At 37.6% G+C, this 22,651-nt stretch overlaps 1 protein-coding gene across 1 annotated transcript in view; it reads right to left on the bottom strand.

The window, feature by feature from the left end:
* Nucleotides 1–22,651, bottom strand: part of prex2 (phosphatidylinositol-3,4,5-trisphosphate-dependent Rac exchange factor 2) — a 198,951-nt gene that overhangs the window by 120,340 nt on the left and 55,960 nt on the right. Inside the window, exons 10-17 of the mRNA XM_079805796.1 lie at nt 21,291–21,435; nt 11,730–11,830; nt 8,400–8,503; nt 8,247–8,296; nt 4,103–4,178; nt 3,168–3,240; nt 1,100–1,242; nt 651–743 (exon numbers count right to left, since the gene is read on the bottom strand). Coding sequence (XP_079661922.1) covers nt 651–743; nt 1,100–1,242; nt 3,168–3,240; nt 4,103–4,178; nt 8,247–8,296; nt 8,400–8,503; nt 11,730–11,830; nt 21,291–21,435 — 785 coding nt within the window. The remainder of the gene's footprint in view (nt 1–650; nt 744–1,099; nt 1,243–3,167; nt 3,241–4,102; nt 4,179–8,246; nt 8,297–8,399; nt 8,504–11,729; nt 11,831–21,290; nt 21,436–22,651) is intronic.

Here is a 22,651-nt window from a genome sequence, read left to right as displayed (position 1 = left end):
CACATTACTGCCTGAGAAAAAGACTCTATATAAAGCTTTAGCAATCAACAAAATTCATCTTTGCACTGCAGAGGTGGCACAGAAGATGCATCTGAATTGGTCAATTACAATTGCATAAATTATGTGGAGAATAATGTTTTATGTTTGTATAAAAGCAATATCATGTTAGCAGTCATGCTCAAATTTGTGATATTGCTTAATTATATCACATGTTATAATATTAAAAAAACAGATCTCATCCAAGTACTTTTTTGGAACAATATCTTGAATTTTTTGAGCATTTGTGGACCAGCACACATAAATAAGTTTTACATCCAATCACATTAATAATGTTAATAAATAAATCAGACAATGCACCAGCAATTTAGTAATATCCCAGCAGTTGTGGTCTTGACTGGTCTTGAAACAAAGTCCTTTTAGTCTGAGACAGAGACCAAGACAAGACCAAGACCTTCAAAAAATGTTCTTAAGACCCATCTCAAGAGCGGTCTCAATTACTACAACACTAGCAACTAGTTAAAACTAAACTCTGCAGGATACTGTCCCTCCAGGACAAAGTTTTGACACCCATGGTGTGTCGGATTGTGTATGTAAACCTTGTGACCCATGCCTGTTTTTTAAAACCACCCACACAAAGGTAATACACCCACCTCAGCATGGGAACCTTTCTCCACTGATTTGACGATGGGTACTCGGTTTCGATCTTCTAGCGTGAAGCCATAACCTCCTTCACTTGGCTTTATCTGAAATCAGAGTACATGGTTATCAAGACTGTTAGATTTTGTTGTGTCATGCAGTGATATTTTATTACGATTCATGCTTTGGAGGTGCTCCTAGAATGTGAATTTCAGTCTCTCACGGGCATGGACTGTCAAACCAGTTGACTTCATGTTTAAGTGTAATGAGAGGCTGGTTTAGGAACAGTCAAGCATAATTACTGGTGAAGACTCTAGAGTCAGAGCTGGCCTGAGTTCAGACCCCCCGTACGTGCCGAAGCAGAAAAGCCCCATGCGAGTGGATTGAAACCACATGGGCTCACGCCAACGTGCGTTATTGTAAGTGCCATCAGCTGTAGGCCATTACAGATGACATCTCTCACCAGCAGCAACTTGGCGATGACATTCTCCACTATTTTTAGGTCGTGTTTTATGGGCTTGTGTTTGGTGTTGGAACCTTCCATCTCCTCGTCAGCGAAGAAGCGGAACAGAAGAGGTTCATCCTTAAATTCACTTTTTTCCAAAACTGCGAAAAGACAAAAGCAAGGTGTTTTAGAACAAATAATACCTGATGCTCATTCAGTAGTGCTAAATGTAACAATTCTATTATTCTATTATATTAACTATATTTGCTTAAACGTACATATTTACTTTACCGTTATTTTACAACTACTCGTTTTCATTTCATTTCAGCATCTTTTTTAAAGTCGTCCTATAACTGACACAGCAAGAAGCAACATTATAGAAACTTCTTTGTTGTTATGAGGATCAAATTGAAGTGTAAATTGAATTTGTGTACCACGCAGAAGAAAGCGACACATAATGTACTGGAATGACAAGAGCTGTACAGAGTGTTTCAGGGAGGAAGCCTTTTCTATGGAAAGTGGGTCCTGTGAAAAGGAACAGGCCAGGATTTCAATCTGTCACCAGGGCAACATGGGCTCTAAACAATCCCTTCACTTTTGTAGTAAAAATACCCCCAACGAGAAAAAGAGGTCCAGTGTTCTCCACACTTCTATGCGCAAGATTAGATAACGCTGAATTAGCTTTAATGGTCACATAACCAAGAGAACCAGCTTCAATGGATGAATGCCATAATCACATTCAAGACCAAAAAATGAAAGCGCCAGTCTAGTTATTATATTCCATAAATTTGTTGGTAGTTAACCACGGATGAAACGGAATTGCAGGCTGTAAGGAACAGCCCATGTTAGACTATAAATGAGTCACACGAGCATGATGTGGACTTTGGCATCAAGTGCCCTGAAAATGAGACCCGAATCCTGCAAACAAACAGTTGCCATGACAACAAGCCAGTCAAACTTGGATTGTGGAGAAGGTCAAGGCTGTTGTCAAGAGAGAGAATGTGCAGAATCCGGTTAGAGGAAAAGTTTTGCAATGCAAATAGCTCATATACTTCAAAAAATCATTTTCTTCATCTAAATGTGTCGTTATGTTTTACATTAAATAAAGAAGGAAAACCATGTAAGATGTTATTTTATAGCAGTGTTTAGTGAAGAAATTGTTCTCGTTCATCAGTTGGAAAGATTGCTATTTTTAATGAATGACTGAGTTAATGTCTCGCTTAAAACACACAAAAAGACACTTGTCACCACCACCTAAAGCCACTGAATGAATCAGAAAATTAATCAGTGAACAAATCAATGAATGAATCCATGAACAAATCAGTAAATTAATCTGAACACATATTTTGGTGAACAAATCCTTTTCGTTCACTTCAGTGCCGTCTCATATTCCTTTGTGTAATCGCTTTTTTGAGTAAAGAATGCCTGTTTTTTGTTGTTTTTTTGTTAATGATTCAATGTCTCACTTATAACACACAAAAATACACTTGTCATCACCCAAAGCCAATAAACGAACCAGTGAATGAATCAGTGGGCAAATCAGTGAATAAATACAAATGAGAAAAAGAATATGAACCTCTTTTTGGTAACTTTATTTTACAGTGTCATTGTTACATATGATACATTACCATAGTAATAACAGTAAATTATGCATAATTACATGCAACTAACCCTAAACCAAACCCTTATCCTACCCTAACCCTATAGTAAGTACATGTAGTTAATTGATATTACTCAGTAGTTAAATATATAATTACACTGTAACAATGCACCTTAAAATAAAGTGTAACCCTCTTTTTTTGGTGAGTTTGGAAAAGTGAGATGAATCAAAACGTTACTAGTATAATGAGTACTTCATTTTTCTTATCCCATTTGCAAATTGTATTTTGTCGTTGCTGTTGTTTTAAAGTATAAACCTCACTATAATTTATTTGATTTATGCTTCAAACATCCTGGTTGACACTTGGGATGAGTTCAAAAAAAGACAACGCAGTGTCAAAGAAACAAAAAGAAAAGGTATAATCAGACAGAAACAGAAACAAAGAGGGGGGAAAAAGAGAGACAATGAAACAGACAGCTATCATACCATGATGCATGAATCCATTGTCACACAGCTCCACCCCCAAGATCAGCGCTTCCTCTCTGCTTCGGCAGTCACCCTGCAGAGGAGAAAAAGACAAGTGCCGCTCTCGTTATCTGCTTACAAGCGGTCAAAATGTCACACACACCCTAACTTGAGCTCCAGAAAACCATATTTAATTCACACAAACATTACTACGGTCCAGTCATTACAGTGCAAAGTCTGAAGGGTCACTTCCCAGCTAACAGGGAATGTTCTCAGAATTTTAGCTAAAGTTATGAACAAATGTTCTTCCAGTAACGTTAATGAAACATTTGTTCAAAGTTATCTTTTTTAATAATGTTCTCAAAAAGTTATAACAACAACATAATTTATACATTGATCATGGAACGTTTTTACCTTAAACCTTTAGTGTTTTAAATGTTACTTGTTTCGGAAAGTTCACATTTTGTTTGAAAAATGATAAAAGTGTAATTTTCCCTTAACTCTTTTAAAACATAAAAAAACTGGACATTTGAGAGAACATTCAAAAATAATGTTTTTATAACTTAATGGGAACGTTAGCAAAACGTTCCTAGAATATATTTTTTTTAGCTGGGTTGACCACATGGTAATAATAAAAATAAAAAAGCATCATCTTATTGAACACTGGTGTGCATGATGGGAAAGTTGCCTCTAAATATCTAAACCACATTTCAAATTTAATCCAAATCTGCAGTCTCACAGTGATTCGCCTGTTTTTAAGTGGACAGAACTAGACTATGTGGCTAGGCGAAGGTTTATTGTTACAGTTCACTTCCACCTCTGTATATTTGAGATTATCCGGCCTGATTATCCAGCTACTACTTTTGCTGAATTTGCTCCATTCTTTCCTCCTGTCTCATTTCCTATGGAGGTTCACTGTGTTTCCAATCGGTCTATAAAACAGTATCAAGTATTACCTGTGCTATCAGCCAGTCGATCAGCTTGTTGGCCATTACCACCGATTTATACGTTCGTAGATGATAATCCTTATCCCTGTGTGGAAAACAAGTAACGTTTGACTTGACCAGTTCAAAAATGTCTCCTTTTTACAGCCTCAAGAGACACACATTTCAAGTTGACTGTTAACCTTTGCCTTGACTTGAATCCGCTTGAAAAGCTCTTGAGAGAGCTGTTCTGGGCTTTCACATCACAACAACCCTTTCCCCTCAATTTTTCAAAGCCCAAACAAGTGCTTTACCTTGTATTTATTTCAGGGTTGCACAGGGGTCACAATGTTTGACCGAATAAGGAACCTCTACACATAGTCTGCTCTTGCTGACCACACTAAGTTACACAAAGTTGATCTGAGTGAATTTAGGGTTACACTTTATTTTGATGGTCCACTCTGTTGCACCTACATGTCAACTAACTCTATAAGCAACTATAGTCAACTTATAGTTAACTTATAGTCAACAGAATGTCTAAAGGGGACCATCAAAATATTCCAAAATCAAAATGACTGATTTTAGATATTAAGGTACAGAAGTTTTAAAGGGTCAGTTCACCAAAAAATGAAAATTCTGTCATTAATTACTCATCCTCATGTTGTTCCAAACCCCTTACACCTTCATTCATCTTCATCATTCTCCTACGCTGTTAACGTAGTAAACACAATGAAGTGCTTCCGGGTTCGACTTCAGAATGCCGGTTCTGTATTGGCCGACACTGATGCTGACGCATGAGATGGCCAATAATGAGGCGGCATTCTGCCGTAGAACCCGTAAGCATTGCACTGTGTTTACTACGTTAACAGCGTAGGAGTCTGATACAGATGAGATGAAGTGGTTGAATACAGCCTTTATTTTTGTTTGTTTTTTTGCACACAAAAAGTATTCTAGTCGCTTTATAACATTAAGGTTGAACCACTGGAGTCACGTGGACTATTTTAATGATGTCTTTTGAAAGTTACCTCCAGAAAGCGTAATTTCATCAAAAATATCTTAATTTGTGTTCCGAAGATGAATGAAGGTTTTACGGGTTTGGAACGACATGAGGTTGAGTAATGCAGGCTGAGTTTATGACAGAATTTTCATTTTGGGGTGAACTAAATTGAATCATTCAGTTAATGGTTCATTGTTTCAGTCAAAACACAAAAAAGACACGTGTCGCCACCTAAAGCCATTAAACGAATTAGTTAACTAATCAGTGAATAAAGCAGTGAATGAATCCTATATTAATCTGAATATATATATATATATATATATATATATATATATATATATATATATATATATATATATATATTTCAGTTGTAAACAGCTGTTATTTTTAATCAATCGTTGAGTTAATGATTCAGTGTCTCACTCAAAACACAAAAAGGCACTTGCCACCACCGAAAGCCATTGAATGAATCAGTGAACAAATCAGTAAAGGAAAACATGAACAAATCAGTAAATTAATTTGACCAATTTTTTTGTTGTTGTCACTTCTGGGGTGCGTGAAGATATGACCGAAGGAAAAAGGTTGACCATGGTTGGATCAGCATGCTGACATTTCAGAAATTACAACCCTCATGGAAAAGTAAATTCAAGTTCAGGCTCTTTAAAGGACACTGCTAAAGCCAGAAACATTTAGACAGGCATATTGGCCACTGTGTGCAGCTCACACTGTTTCTTGAGTGCCCTATAACTAGTGTTTCATATTTAAGATGATGTGTCAAGTTAAAAATAGTTACATTTTATAAGACGCCTATAATCTCGACACACAACGTGTTTCTCTGCTCCAGTAGAGGTCAGCAGGTGTCCCTCAGCCCACTTCAGTACAGCTCCTGGACCTGGAGTGGGCCAAATTGATGCGTTGTGGCTGCTTCCAGACCACAGGGAATGAAATGGAGCAATGATTTTCCCATGAAGCCAGGGGTCTCTCGGGGGACACTCACTGCGCTAGGTCAGAGGGCTAGACTAGGGCCCACACCCTACATCTCACACACACTCAACGCCAAACTTAGCCGTTTGCAGTTCTGAGAATTACATCCCTAATCTATTTTTACACAAGCAAACACCTCCAGATGACAGGAAATGTGCTTTTTCTCTCAAAGGAATCCCACTGTAACTCTCTCAATGTGCACCTCACGTGTTTGTGATGGGTTCTGATTATATAAGGATTTGTTTTAATCACAGTCCAGAAGTGTGAGGCTGGACAGGCTTTGCCATGATTTAACCGCTACAGACATGGAGCCAGCCCGTTCCTCTGTAGCTGTACCCAGTACTGTCACCATGACAAATGAGGGTAAACAGTGTTACCACAGGCAGTCATATGCCTGGCACAAGAGCACTCCAATCTGCAGGACAAGTGTATGCAAAGTCAACCAAACCTTTTAAATCTTCTTGGTTCTCAAGATCTTAGTCATTTGGTCATTTTTTTAAACTATTCGACATTTACTTTCTTTTTGTTCTACTTCTCTAATTATGTCAGGAATGTTACTCATCCTGGATTTCAGGGTGCAGAAGACCGTTTTTTTTAATGGGTAAGGCGGGGGCGTGAAGGCCCCCCAGAACCCCTCCAACCAGCAGGAAATACCAGATAATTAAACTAGAGCTGGATACTCCAATTATAGCTCCACAAGGAAGAGATTCTCAGTACAGAGTAGAGAAATGTGGGCACAGAGGCATTCTTAAGCCCTATTCGGACAGTAATTGATTCTCATGGGGACGTCTGTAAAAATCAATTTGCATGGCACATCAGTGATAAAACTCATGCATTTGGATGGTGATTTATTTATGGTGGAGGAACAAGTTCTGTGATCCTATGTACCCGGGAACGCGCTTGCTCACGTTGTCAGTTACATGATTGTCAGCTGTAAACTAAATTCGTGTTATTACTTGGAAAATGAATAAATCCATATTTAACTAAATAACAGAAAAGTAATATCCTGTTTATTATTTGATTATTTAAAGCTGCAGTCCGTAAGTTTGCCTCTTTGTCGCCATCTCCGTTTTAAACCTGCAATTGCAGTTATTTGCGGAATTATCATCTTTACGTGGGTTGTGCATCGGAACGGCTCCTCAGCGCGGATGAATCTAATGTTTTGAGGAGTATGTGTGGCTGTCATTCATTCACCGCACCGGTGTGGATACTGTACTTCAGAATCTACTTACAGATTCTACGTCTTGGAAATATGACCCTTTTGTTCTGACCAACTGAGAAAAAAAAGCATTACAATACTGTAGCCTACCCAGGACTCCTTTATGTATACAGACGTGACACAATGACAGTACCACTCAAATTATGAAACATATTATTACAAGCTTACCGTCGTGAATCAGGCTAAGGTAAGGGGATAGTTTTGAACACTGGCTGGTTATGTACTTGCTCAATAATTGATTTTGGATCATTTTCAACCAAAAAAAGTTGCGGACTGCGGCTTTAAATATCCTATTTAAAAATAGGAAAACGAATGCATATTAATGGATCTATATGGCACATATTCAGCCTTACAGACAACATTTAACAATGCAAATGCACAGGTGCACACACAAAGTAAACATTAATGCTTTGACAGACTGAAATGAGAGCTGTTTAATGTATTTTACCTTCCAGAAAAAGGCTTGCAACTCTTATGAATGCATTTGTAGGAGTGCACATTTGCAGTACAACCCAATCCTTTCAACAACCAAAGCAGAATTTAGCGGAAAATTGGAAAATGGATTCATCCGATCACCCGAACAAGAAAACGTGCCCTCGGAGTCGATTGGCTTTGTGTTGGCATACAAAATTGAATGTCCTTGGGCCTGTCAGCTGCCAAAACCTCAAATTGCACCTGTTTTATATTTAGGGCTTCCACTCATTTGTAGTGCAGTTCTTACACGGATTACACACAACAGTGTGCCTAACTAAGACAATAGTTACAAAAGGATGGTGTTATGTGCCCAAACATACATCAAATAATCAATAACTGATCTAATTCTGGATAAGACCTCTAGTATAGTTTATCAGCCTTTTTTCCTGTAGGTGCTATCTTTAGAGCGGATGTAGAAACGGCAGGGGTGCGAACGCACCTGGCAGAACTGGCGTGACTAGAGACAGCTGTAATGAGGTGGAACTAAGAAACTGGCTCCTTACCTGATCACTGGTGTGAATAAACTATGGAGTCGGCAGAACAGCCTCACACCCTGAGGGGAGAAGGGCATCGTTATTGCATGTCGAACTTTTCCAAGGGGCAGAAAGAGACAGAGTGAAACCGGCCATTTAGCAGAGCACAGCCGGTTGAGTTACCTTGGAGATGACATCCTGCATGTCACTGCGAGGGTGGTATGTGCCGTCATCATAACGGAACCTATAGAGCACCGGCTCCGGTTTAAACTGGTGCTTGTCTGTAACTGAGTTTAAGAGGGTGGAGATTTAATCAAAACTACAACAAAATGCATCCAAATAATACATTTCCATTCATACATTTATGTTTGCACTACCATTCAAAAGTCTGGTGTCAGTGCAATTTTTGAAAGAAAAGACATTTACAATGTTACAAAAAAAAATATTTTGAACTTTCAAATGCATCATGGTTTATACAAAAATATTAAGCAAACAACGGTTTTAATATTGATATTAATAAGAAATGTTTCTTAAGCACCAAATCAGTATTTTATTTTGAAGGATCATGCGACAATGAAAATTCAGCTTTGCTGTCGCAGGAATGAATTGAGATATATCAAAATAGAAAACATTTGTTTTAAATAACTTATTTAAATACCTTTTAATTCTATTTCACAATATAACTTTTTTTATTAAATAAATACAGCCTTGTTGAGCATACATTAAAAAAATTCTTAGTGTACATAAATAAATGCAAATATTACCAACTATAATAGCAATAATACTAATAAAGTTCATTTACAAGCCGTCCCACAAAAGAATTAGTAATAGTAGAAGAGGGGGGGGGGGGGTTTTGGTATATGAGAAATACAATTTTTAATTTGATATTCAAATTGTTTGTGGAATAAATTAAAGCGTTAACTATCAAAAGTGTCTAATAACAGTGGTGCTATGAGAAGCATTCGACTGGTCATATGCTCTCAAATGGTATATTTGGCGACCCACCCTATGAAGATTAAAGACAGGACACATTTTGTGATTTTAAACATATTTACCAATGGTAAAAGTATTGAAAACTTTGTACACTTTGCATTGTTCATTAGCACTTTTTTTCAAATAAATACATCAACACTGCAATGTAAAGGTTTAAAACGTATAGATTATACTCTATTTTGATTCAAACATGGCGATAGAAATACTGTTTACAACGAGGCTAATTGAATATCTTTGTTGGTATTAAAAAGTTGTACAACAATGACACAAAAGGCTACAAAAACTCTTAAGGAGCTTCATAATCTGTTCAATGGAATTTAGAGGCTTTCAGCTCCATGTAAGCACAAATGCAAGTAACACCAACATGCTTATGAAAAGTAATCCTGCTCTTTCTGCCAAATGAATTCATCCTTCTCAGGGAACAGTAAAGGCTTAAAGATCTTTCTCACCAAAGCCGTAAATGCGAGCGAGTGGACAGAGAGCCCTAATTCTTGAATTTATTTCTCCCTGTTAGGAAGCGGTGAAGTGAAAAGTGATTTAGCATGAAGTCCTGGCTCAAAGCCAGTCAGTCTCCTTTAAAGAAAAAAAGGAAAAAAAACAGTCCATACTGTGAGCCTGCATGAAGCAGAACTGGACCCTACCGCCCAAAAGAAATGACAAAAGAAATAGTAAGCAGAAGAGCAGCCATTTCCCTCAGTATTAAACAAACAGCAGGGTGTGAAGCGATTAATATTTGTAACACTTCACATAAACAAAGTTATAAAAAGCCATCTGCTCTTGGACGCTCCCAGAGTTCCACGGGGCCTGAGAACAATGATGTCAGTGCTCTTGAAATATTAAGAGGGCTATTTGTCCAATCAGCCATCTGCATTAACAAATGATTAGAGTACAAATGGTGATGATGAAACTCATCAACTGACTAATTGAGCTAAGCAGATTATGAAATAATAGTCATTATTTCATAACATTAATGCTGACTGGTTATGACTGAAAAATAAATCTCCAACTGCCTTTAATTCAACATGCTGTACTGCATTGTTTACATAATTATAAGAGTTGCATATGTTATCTATTGTTATATGACTCATATATCCCTCTAATTTTTACATTGTTATTATAACTAAGGGACACAACACAAAAGAAGATATTTTGATGAATGTTGACCTAAAACCCCTTTGACATATTTACTTAACCACTTAAACTCTGCGGACCCTGTACAGGAATGACATCATCAAGTATATACTTTAAATTTTAAATGTCTGTGGAGGAGCTCTGACCTCATATGTGGTACCATTTGAAAGCGAGTCTCTACTTTCTAGAGACATGCATCACTTTGGCATTTTTTTTACACAAAGTAACTTATTTACACTAAATTACTCTGGGACCATTTCCCCCTATTTTCTGGAATCTAGTGGAAACAGCCCAAACTGTCTGCAGGGTACTAGAGCACACAGGGCCACTTTCAGATAAAAAAAAGCACCTCGTTTTTGGTTATTACAGCTCAGACAACATATGTTCATCACTTTTAGCAGTGGTTTATGAAACTTCAAATGGTTTCCTTTAAAATGACACCAAAATTGTGTTTTTAGACCACTGTATGTGGGTATGGGAAGCTTTTCAATTTGATCCTAAAAAATGGTCCCAGAGCTTAAGAGGTTAAAGCCACAATCTGTAATTTTTCACCGCTAGAGAAACAAAGGTGTAGCTTGATGAGCTTTTATTATGCCACAGACGACCATTTCCGCTTCTTCCGGTCATGCGTATGTGGGGCAACGCAGCGCTGTTTTATCATATTAGATACATTTGAGTGTGTTGAAAGTTGTTATGATGCTACTTTCGTTGCGGTCGTTCGCTCGGCGGCGACTATGAATATGGTAAAACATGGCAAATCAAGAAAACAAGATTTAATAATAAGACTAACTGTGTTGAGCCATATAATAATGATTAGTTTTCTGTCGATAAATGTATCCAAACAGTTGCTCAACTGTCTAATAAAACACATAATATATTAAAGCATCTTTGGTGTTTCGATGTTTTCTACAAAATAAAACCGGAAATTGAGGGTAAAGCGGGTTTGATGTCATTGATAGGTGAGGCACGGACACGGTCCATGTCCTGGTTAAAATAGCTTATTTCTCTGGATTTAAACCTTATTGGAAACATTTGGGATAATGTAAGTACACAAGTCAACATAATATATAACATTGTTCTAGTGGTTTTTGAATATTTTAATCCCAAAATCTGACATATTGTGCCTTTAATATCCTTAAGTTTATATTTGAATAATTTAACAATAAATTTGCATGTTAATGGTCACACATGATATGCAGGTAAACAAATACATTTTTCATGTTTTAGTAAATGTTATTTTATTATAAAAATGTCAGTCCCTCTCGAATCCCAGTTTTTTGGTATACAGCATAGTTACTGTAAAACTTTTCAGCTAGTAGTGGCATGTTGAAAGTCAGAATATGTAATCAAATATATAACACAATGGCATATAGTGTAAATGGAACTAACCGTGGTGGATGATGCCATTTTCCAGGAGGGCTTGACCCAAATGAACCCCCTCCTCAGGGTTATTGGTCTCTCCGATCTCCATCAGCCACGACACAAACTCACTAAGAAAAGACAGACAGAGGACACTAAAATAATGAGAGGACAAACAAAGAAGGACCCATAAATTATATGAATGACTGTCAACAAAATCATTAAAACTGAGTGATCGCACCACAGAGATGAGCTCAAAAATGAATAGTCTTCCTGTGCAGTGTGACAGAGTCCAGTCACTTTTCCGTCTGGCTGTTGTTCTTTCTTTCTTTCTTTTTTCTAGATCTATCTATCTATCTATCTATCTATCTATCTATCTATCTATCTATCTATCTATCTATCTATCTATCTATCTATCTATCTATCTATCTATCTATCTATCTATCTATCTATCTATCTATCTATCTATCTATCTCTATCTATCTATCTATCTATCTATCTATCTATCTATCTATCGCAAAGATCTTCAAACTACAGTAGTATTCAAGTATAAAAACTACAGTACATAAGGCTTAAATATCCCTCAAAGTTCAAACCTTTTAGAACTTTTCTATTTCTCCCCTGTTCTTTTTCAATCTGTCTCTGGTCTTTTTCTCCCGGTGAAGTTAAACTGACTGCCCTGTATAATTTAGTAATTTTGCTGGGTAAAGCCAATGTCTCAGTGGAGGATATCTGATTCTACTCCCACCACTCCCTCCCCGGCACTCCTTCCCATCCTCCCCTCCGCAAAACCAAAACGAACATGCCAAGCTCCACCAGTGTCATCCTGCGGCTCTTCCCAGAGTTTATGGAACCCATGGTGATACAGCATGAGAAACATCTCAGACTCCAGCAGACCTCTGAGGTTTTAGGTGATTGAATGAATGATGGATATGGAGAACTATCCCAAAAAAAAAAGCACAGTGAGAGTGACAGTGAACAAAATGACTAAATAAAATAGGCAGATTTCAAATTGAAAGAGAAATGATTGAAATTATTGAAAGAGAAAGATTGCAAAGACAGGAAATAATGCAGGGTTTGTCAGCCTGGTGTCACTTTGGTAATTGATTTCAAGTTGTTACATGGATTTCTGCACAATCGAACCGTACATCACTCCACTGTCCTTCTGACTACGTTACTGAGATTAATTCCTCCGGCTCCGGATCACAAAGACTGCAAGTTTTTAACCAAGAAACTCAGATGTTCCTATAGCTTAAAGGGGTGGTTGATTATGATTTCACTTTTTTAACTTTAGTTAGTGTCTAATGTTGCTGTTTGGGCATTAACAACATCTGCAAAGTCTCAACATTCAAAGCAAAGGGAGGTATTTTCTTTTAAAGAAATCGCTTTATAAGGACTACAACAAACGGCTGGTACACTCTAAAAAAAATGGTGCTATATAGCACTAAAAGTGGTTCTTTGGCTGGTAATCATAGGGGAACCACTTTAAGTGCTATATAGCACCAAATCTTGTTTCTTTAAATTACTGAGGTGATATAGCTATATATCCGCTACCACACAGAACCTATATAGCACCAAAAGTGGTTCCCCTATGATTACAAGCCAAGAACCACTTTTAGTGCCATATATAGCACCATCTTTTTTAGAGTATAGGGACTACAACAGGCTTCTTCACAGGTTAGTGACATCACTAAACCTAAAACGTACATAAACCCTGCCACCGGGAACACACAACAAAGGCCATGTAGAGAAGAGGAAGAGTTGTTGTAGTAGAGCACATTAAGAAGTCTGCTCAAGCTGTCGCATCCGTCTTTTCACATTTATTGCGATACAGTATGTAACACAAATGCAATAGCATATCATAAAAGCAAGATGACAACACAAGTTATAACCGTAATTAAACTAAACTATACCTGTTCTATCTACATGCAGCATATTCTCTGGCTCTGTGTATCTTACAACAGTTCCCACTAGTGTTGTCACGATACTGGAATTTCTAACTTCGATACAATACCTAAAAAAGTATCGATGTTCGATACCATTTTCGATACCACGGGGAAACGCTGCATATACTGTCAAATAGATATTTTTAATAGAATTAATTTTTTGTCCGTCTATTGAAAGTCTAGGCAATTAAACATTTCTTCTGAAGAGATTACTTTATATGATAAAGCTTTTTTTCATATATAAACGTTGATCAATTACCATTACCATTATCTCACAAATATTTGCTAACTAATTGTGTTGCAATAGCTTACATACAGCACAAGGAAGCTTGATTTCAAATTGAATTGAAAAAGACGAGTAAACTGTAATAAAATAAAAACAAATAAACAAATTACAAACAATAGCACAAATACATATAATAGAATGAAGATACAAATGAAATAGACTGCTTTATTTTTTCAGGTAGGTCTAACAGTATTCAGGTAAGAAACTGAATTAAAAAAAACATACTACAAAGTAATCAAATTTAAAATAACATTGGATAATCTTCATTGTAAAAAAATAAATGCAGATTAATCCATTAGAGTTACACAAGTTAATCAGTCAAGAGCAGTAAGTGATCTTTTGTCTTTTTGTAGTTTGAATAAAAAATAACTGCTGTCCCTTTAAGACCTGACGCATGCATGGATCCCAAACACTGTTCCTGTGAGCTGTGGTTACGACTGTGTTTACGTTAATACTCACCATCAAGAAGGGCATTGAGATATTTTATGAGTGTATTTGACCATTAATAAGCTGGAAAAGGAGCTAATTTTTACACTTGTATGTCAGAGGCGGCTTTATTATGGTATGTGTGTGCACTTCAGATGCGAGCGCGAAATCTGCGGGAATTAGTAGAATAAACCGCACGAGATTCAGACCGGTCACACCAACACTAACAGGCTGTCATGAGGAAAAATCCAGCAGAACACGCGTTCGCTGTGTTCAGAGGGACTGAATGAGAGGAGGCGTGTGCGTGTCAACTCGCTGTCGGTCGGAGAGGAGAGCGCAGCTGGTATCGATACTGTAGAAAAGGAGTATCGTATCGTTTCAGATATTTCAGTATCGATACATATCGAAATATCAATATTTTTGACAGCACTAGTTCCCACACAAGAAATTTATAGATTATAATGACAGAATATGCTTATCAATGACTTGAAGATAGTTAACTCCACATCAGCTACATAAATTCATCAACTAACCATTCAGAAACGTCCTGTTGCATTCTACTTGTTGTCACTTCTTGAGTCTCTCCATCATTGTCTGACTTGGTTTGAACATAAAAGGCTGAACAGTTTCGGACATTTTCATTGCGTGTCTGTGTGAGGTAATCGGAGCTGCTAACACGAGCTCTTGAAGCTTTGACCTATTCCTGAAAGGGGGCCGGGAACAGCAGCTCATTTACATTTAAAGGGACACACACAAATACGATGCGCTTTTGCTCACCCTCAAAAGGTGACAATTTTAACATGCTATAAAAATGATCTGTGGGGTATTTTAATAGACTGGGTAAACCCAGCCTGATCTGCCGGCAATTTGATTTCGCCCTGCATCTCAGTCTGGAAAACTGTACATACATTTCTACTGCTTCTGTTACACTTTTGCGGGAACCAATCACAGAGTGGCTTATCCACCTGGTGCACTATTGGCGGGTTTAACACGATGACTGATAGAGAAGCGATGGGTCGTTGCCCTTTGATCACGCCTCTTGTGGTCTGATTGGTTGAAGGACTATCCAATTGCGTACAGAGTCATTTGAATAATGCTCGTTTATCACGCCTCTTGTGCAGTAGAAAATACAGAGCAGACTCCCCAGACCAATGTTCAATCTTAAATTGAGCTTGGTCTGGTGATAGTCAGACAAGTATTTTGAACTAAAACTTCACATACACACTCTGGGGACATCTTGTAAAAAGGGGCATTATAGGACCCCTTTAAGTGGCACAACTTGATGTTGTTATTAAGGTCATGTGACTGAATACACTAAATTGCTGGTCAATAACATTTTATCAAAAAACAAAAATAAATCTTACACTGATGAGACAAAACTTTATGAGCAGTCACAGGTGAAGCGAATATCGTTAATCATCTCCTATCAAGGCAATATATTATGGTCTGGGCAGATTAGATGTTAAGCAACCAATCAGTTTTTGTAATAAATGTGTTGGATGCAGGAGAAATGCACAGGAATAAAGATCTGAACGACTTTGACAAGGGACAAATTGTTATGGCAAGGCAACTGGGTCAGAGTATCTGTGAAATGGCAAGGCTTGTGGCGTTCTCCCTGTCCGCAGTGTTGAGAATTTACCAACAGTGGTCAGAGGAGGGACAAACCACAAACCGGTGACAGGGAGTTGGGCGCCCAAGGCTCATCGATGCACAAGGGCAACGAAGGCTATCCAGTCTGGTCCGAGCCAACAGAAGGTTTACTGTGGCACAAGTCACAAGCATTTTTAATGATGGTTATGGGAGAAATGTATCACAACAGACAGTGCATCGCACTCTGCTGCATATTGAGCGTCGTAGCCGCAGACCAATCAGAGTCCCTATGATGAGCCCTGTCCACCATCAAAAACGCCTACAATGGACACGTGAGCATTGGAACTGGAACTTGGAGCAGTCAAAGAATGTCGCCTGGTCCGATGGGTCCCATTTTCTTTTACATCACGTGGACGGCTGTATACATGTGCACCGTTTACCTAGGGAAGTGATGGCACCATGATACACTGAGGGACGACGACATGCCGGTGGAGGGAATGTGATGCATCAGAGTCTGTTTAGCTTTAAAACATGTGCTGTTACATTCTCTGTTGAGCTCTGTATAATTCTGTCACTCTGTCTGTTTCTGAAGAGCACGAGCACGAGCCCTCGCGCGTCACACTGTGTGATTTACAGACTGAGCGTTACGTCAAAACATCCCACCGCTGTATGGCAAACTACGTTTCCAGCTGGATAAAGCAAACCAGCATTCCGCTAGTAAAGTTTTAATGGATGCGGATTGTAATCAAGGTAAAGACGATTGCGGTGACGTACAGGAGTTGTACAGTAAAGCACATGAGTCCGTTATTATTCAAGCGCAAACAAACCATGTGCGCTCTCAACGCACTGACCACACATTGTATTTATGCACAGACACATTTAAGTACATTCAGTACATTGTTTCCACACACATTCAGAATAAAGTTTTTATCTGGCGTTTGGTTTAGGCTTTTTTTTTCATATCCATGTGGTTCTGCTCAGTATCGCATCTTGAAATGTCTAAAATGTAAACAAGCTCTAAAAAGCTCTAAACAAGTTCTTTGTTGTTGTACTCTACACATACCACTGAATTCTAAAAAGTTTTGTCTGTAATGATTTTTTTCATTAGTGCTTTGGTGTGCATAATTTTATTAATTATATGGGCTCTTTATATCATTTGGTTATTTGGTGTCCTTTTGGAGCTTTCAAGTGTCCTTTTTTGAAAAAGGGTTTTGTAAATAGAGAAAATAGAGAATCACCCTTTATTTTGATAGTTTACTTTGCTGGATATAGCAAATGACTACAAATGAGCGTATTAAACAAGATAAATGATATATTCTTATAATTTCACGATAAGCATGTGATTAATCGCGGTTAATCGCACAAAAGGGTTTGATTAATCGTTATTAAAAATTACATATGTGCAAAAAGTGAGGGGGTAAATGTTTTAATGAGAAAAAATAAATCCTCATTATAATAAAAGTGGGATTTAAGGGATTACGGTTGGATAGTCCATAAAAGCTGCTGAATCTGGTTAGAGGTTTTAATGATTAGTTGGGTAAACACTAGAGAGTTTGTGTGTGGTCTCAAACTGAGTATTTTTGTTTTTTACAAATATAAACAAGAATCATATTACATACATACTATGCACATTTATTAATTTAGCTCTGACGAGCACAAAATAAATTACATAATAAATGTGGAAACGAGAGACCATATTTAAATAATAAAAATTAGCTCATAAATATCCAATATGTACTAATACTATAATAAATCAATCACCAATATCAGCCAATAACCAATGTGGCCATGATAAATAATGCATCCAACACATACAGTATACTGATAAATGTGAATGCATTGTAAGTCGCTTTGAATAAATGCATAAATGTAAATTAAACATATCTTATGCTAGTCCTGAGACAAAACAAAAACTACAAACATTGTTATGAGTAGCTTGTTCTAAAAAAATAGGGTTTAACTAAGCAAGTGTTTTAATAATTAATTGTTATTTAAGAGCTAATATTTGCTGCAAGAGTCAAATTTAGCCCAAAGAGACAGACGCTTATTGAAAAGGGAGAACTATATGAAAGCAGAGCAGAGACATAGAGAGATATGAAGAAAAACAGGGATAATACTACTAAATCAAAAATACTACTGGCTGTGATTCACACATTAAATTAGTAACACAAACTGGTGGCCCGATCACCGCAGCGTTTCAGCAAGCTCACCCAGACAGAGATATATTTTCACAGGTTCTGCTGTCATATGTTTCTTCAGTCCATCTGGCTTTCTGAGACGCACAAACCACCCACTCATGAAAATTATCTGCTGTCTGTGATCTCTATCCTTAATGAATCCATTCCCGCTCCAGACCTCTCTGTCTGTGTGTTGTCTGAAAACGCTAGGGGAAACAAAAAAATGCCCCTAAATTAATTTACAATATAATCTAGCCACAAGTATGAGCCGTTGTTCTTTGAGGAGGTTTTTTCCTTTTGAACTGACAAATCCCAACCAAGAATGGCATTCTAAAGAGTGAAAGTCTTGCTTGTGGTTGAGTTTTGACTTGAGTGTCTTATTTTAGCGTACGGTGAGGTTGTCGTATTGACATCTCAGAGGGTTTAAATTATGAATGCCAGCTGCAGAGACTTCTGGATTGCCAGGCGAGCTCCGTTAATCGGAGTTCAGCCTGAGGATTTCCCAACCACACTTAAAACAAAAGAGATCAGAGCATGAAAAATCCAACACATCTTGGAACAATCGCCTTTATAGTTTCTGGTCTGGGTGCTACAGCATAACGCAGACTGCAGATGTTCACACTAACAACTTCAAAGGTAGACGTCAACATTTCTATCAGATCAAACTTACTAAAACGACGATAACTTATGTAGAAAACCACCTTCTAAGTTGTTAAAGTGTTAAGACGTATTCTAAACCTTAGGTTAACAAAATCCTGGGTTATCTTGTTTTGTGTTTCCATGGTTTAGTCCGTAATCCGGGGTGGTTAGCTTTCGAGGTTTTATACAAGAACTCTGGGTTTACATTCTTATTTGCATATTTATGCAAATAATACTTATTTGCAGAAATTGCTGCTCTGGTTTAAGTCTCAGCTTTGCTACTGTTTCCTTAAAATGCTGAAATTAAACACACGGCATGAATATTTAATGAGGCAAGCACTGAGGCAGTTTATGATTGGTTGGTTGATGTTAAATAACTTGCTGTTACATTCTAGCACCGCATCATTTCACACTGCATACCTCTGCACTGCAATTAGAGGTTAACAATGCAAAAGTGGCCCATAGTTTCATAACCCAGGCTTTAAAAGGGGGCCAAACTGTCTACTACGGTAATACTTTATTATACAGTGTCCTTGTTACACATGATGCATGTAGTTACTATAGTAATAACTATAAAATATGCATAATTACATGCAACTAATCCTAAACCCAAACCCTAAACCTATTGTAAGTACATGTAGTTAATTAATATTACTCAGTACTTAAAGGTGCAGTAAGTGATTTCTGAGAAACAGTAGATATTTGAAATCAACCCAAACAAATGTAAGGTGGAAAATAATCAAAGATATTTGAAATAGAACAAAATCATCTGCTTTGCTGTTAGCAACCATCGTCGTGACCAAGATATTTGAAATTGACTCAACCCCCTCCCCCCTTAACCCCATCGAAGGGCCAGTTGGGATTTCTAAAGAAAAAAAAAAGGCTTGCTGGCCAAATGCTTTTCACACCTTTGGTACAGTGGGAGAAGTTTTGTCTGATTGGTTACTTTCAAACGTCTCACGGTTTGGTCTGATTGGTCAGTGTTAAAAGAGTCATATTTGAGTTTGGTGACATCAGGGAAGAGGATAAAAGAAGATCCGATTTGTAGCTCTTTCTCTTTTGATTCTCTGCTTTCTCTAGAGAGAGCTGATCTTTGGCTCTCTCTCTCTCTCTCTCTCTCTCTCTCTCACAGGTAACATTCTATGCATAGGCCTACTGAGTACAATTAAGGGTTTAAGTTTACTTCCATTTGAAACTATTTTTAGTGTAACCATAATTAGAATTTGTGTTTCCTTTTAAAAGAGATTTCTGTCTATTATGTAATTGACATTTTACATTTACTTGAATGTTAATAAATTGTTACATTTTTGATCCTTTCTGAATTAATCTGTAATTATTAACTATCTCCAATATGGAACGGTATAATTGCAACAAAGGGTTAAAACGGAATGATTAAATGTATGATTAACTATCAAATATAAATGACCAAACAACCAGTTGGGATTCTCTTCTAAATTCGACAACTATGATAAATGGAGTCAGATAAAGAATATTATAATTAAATCCATTTTTCCAGCTGAAACACTGAACGCGCTGAATTCATGCGGTCTTACACAAACACACCCCTATCAGCTGTCAACAACACTGTAAAACTGTAATACTCTCAGTTCCCTTCAACTTGTGACCATTTTAGTTAATTCCTCATAATTTCTCTCAAATCAATCCATAAAAAAAGTCTGCAGGTCTGCAAGTAGTAACAGTTTAAACAAACAGTACTGTACATTGCTAAATAAGAAGCATGTATAAAAACTGTTCTTAAAGCTGCTGTCCGTAACTTTTTTTGTGTTCAAGATGTACAAAAATTATATAATGAGAATGTACAACATGAATCCATTTTCCAAGCCGTGTTTTTGTCTTACCCTGAAACATTATGGTACACTTATAATACGTTTTTATATTGGGACTATTTCAGACTGGTCTGGTAGGAACCGCTGCGGAGGAGCACAGTCCCTGCGTGACTCGCTATCGACATAAACAGAGAGAAGTAGCTCCGCTTGCAATGTTCTTCCGCAAGACACATGCAGTTCTGTTTATGAATCGCTAGAGCACAAAAAGTTACCGACTGCAGCTTTAAAAGAAGTCACAACCAAAAAAAGATGAGATTTCTTCAACACATAAGTCAAGATAGGAAGGAAAAGGAAGAAGAAGAAAAAAAACAAGAGACAGATGGACTCTACAGGAAAGGACAGTTTTAAAACCACAGAAATGGACGACTTCTGTGCTTTTATTATTTGAGATCCATTCATCATGTACAATAGACTGAGATCTGTTCACCTGAATGCTGTCCACCCGTAGTTCCATTACACTGCACTGCTCTGTTATTTATGAGTGACCAAAGGTGCTCAAAATGAAATGTTATGTGCTCCCGTCACTACAGTCACTCCTACAGCTACACACTCTCATTCTCGGTGTCACTCACTCTCGCATGATACTACAGGCCATGACCCCTATTGTAATCTCTCCTGGAGTGTATTACACCCATTATCTGCACAGACAGAGCCCAGGAAGATGGCTCTCGCTGACCTACCTTCCAAGGAAGCACTTTGGGAAGGTGGTGAGTTTGCGCTTGCGGTCCTTGATGAGATGGCCTTGTTTACTCATGAGGTTATAAAGCTTCTCGCCTTTCTCAGATATCATCACCCAGGTGTCCTGCTCCATGCCCAGTCTCAATGCTGGAAAAGCAAATAAGAGAGGAAAGAATTCACTTTTTGAACCCAGAATTACGCAGTTTGTTCATGTGTTGTATGTGGTGTATGTATATAACATGATGCAGGGCAAAAACTCACTGCGTGATGTAGCCTATAGAATGCCGTTAGAGTGTCCCTAAGATTCAAGATATCAGAGCAAAAATGCCCCTGTATGAGTTTTTGTCTCAAATTTATATTATATGAAAATGCAATATCACACGAGTAAAAAGCGCAATATCACACAAGTGCTGTTTTTGTCACAAATAGCACAAGCGCAAATGTGATATTGATTTTTTTTTATGCAATCCAATTAATAAGAAGTTAATATTGAGTTATTTTATTCACAACTGTGCGCCTCCGAAAAACACAAAGTGGAGTTTCGTTTCTGAATGAATCCACGTTTTGAATCAATATATAATCAAATATAATATTTCTTTCTAAAGCTACGTTTTGTAATATATATTTGAGGCTTTTCTCATTTAACAATAATGATTTTAAAGTATATTTCGGGGATGATTTCTCAGCCGAATTTGATGTGCAATTAAATTGCAATTAATTCGATTTATTAATCGGCACATAAATTGAATTAATGTTTTTTTATGTTAAGTGGATATATTTACAAATAGTATCCTTTGCAATTGAAAAAAAAAACTTAATTAAGGTATCGGTATCAGTATTGGTACTGCCCATACTTACCTTAAAGGAACACGCCGACTTTTTGGGACTTTGGCTTATTCACTGTATCCCCCAGATTTAGATAAGTCCGTATACCATTCTCATCTCCGTGCGTGCTATAACTCTGTCTGACGCACCCACCGCTAGCCTAGCTTAGCACAAAGACTGGAGGTAAACGGCTCCAGCTAGCCTACTGCTCAATAAGTGACCAAATAACGCCAACATTTTCCTATTTACATGTTGTGATGTGGATAGTCACAGCATGTACAAATAACAAGGTTACATGAGACACAGCCATCTTAAAAACTTATACATACTGGGGACTTTATTCTCAGAAGGCACAGCACTGCTCTACTTCTGCGGAGTGCGGAGTACGGAGTGATTTGCTCGCAGAACCTGAGCAGCCCCGCAGTGAGGAGCAGAGAGTTCGCTCAGAGTTGGAGTAATAGAGTCAGCAATCAATCACTAGATAGTTTACAATCATGGGTGTTCGCTGTATTGTAAAGAACTGCGACAATAAACAGGG

The sequence above is a fragment of the Gobio gobio genome, assembly GCF_949357685.1.
Source record: "Gobio gobio genome assembly, chromosome: 23".
NCBI lineage: Eukaryota > Metazoa > Chordata > Actinopteri > Cypriniformes > Gobionidae > Gobio > Gobio gobio.
The sequence above is the reverse complement of the archived record's forward strand: the minus strand, read 5'-3'. Positions and strand labels throughout refer to the sequence as shown.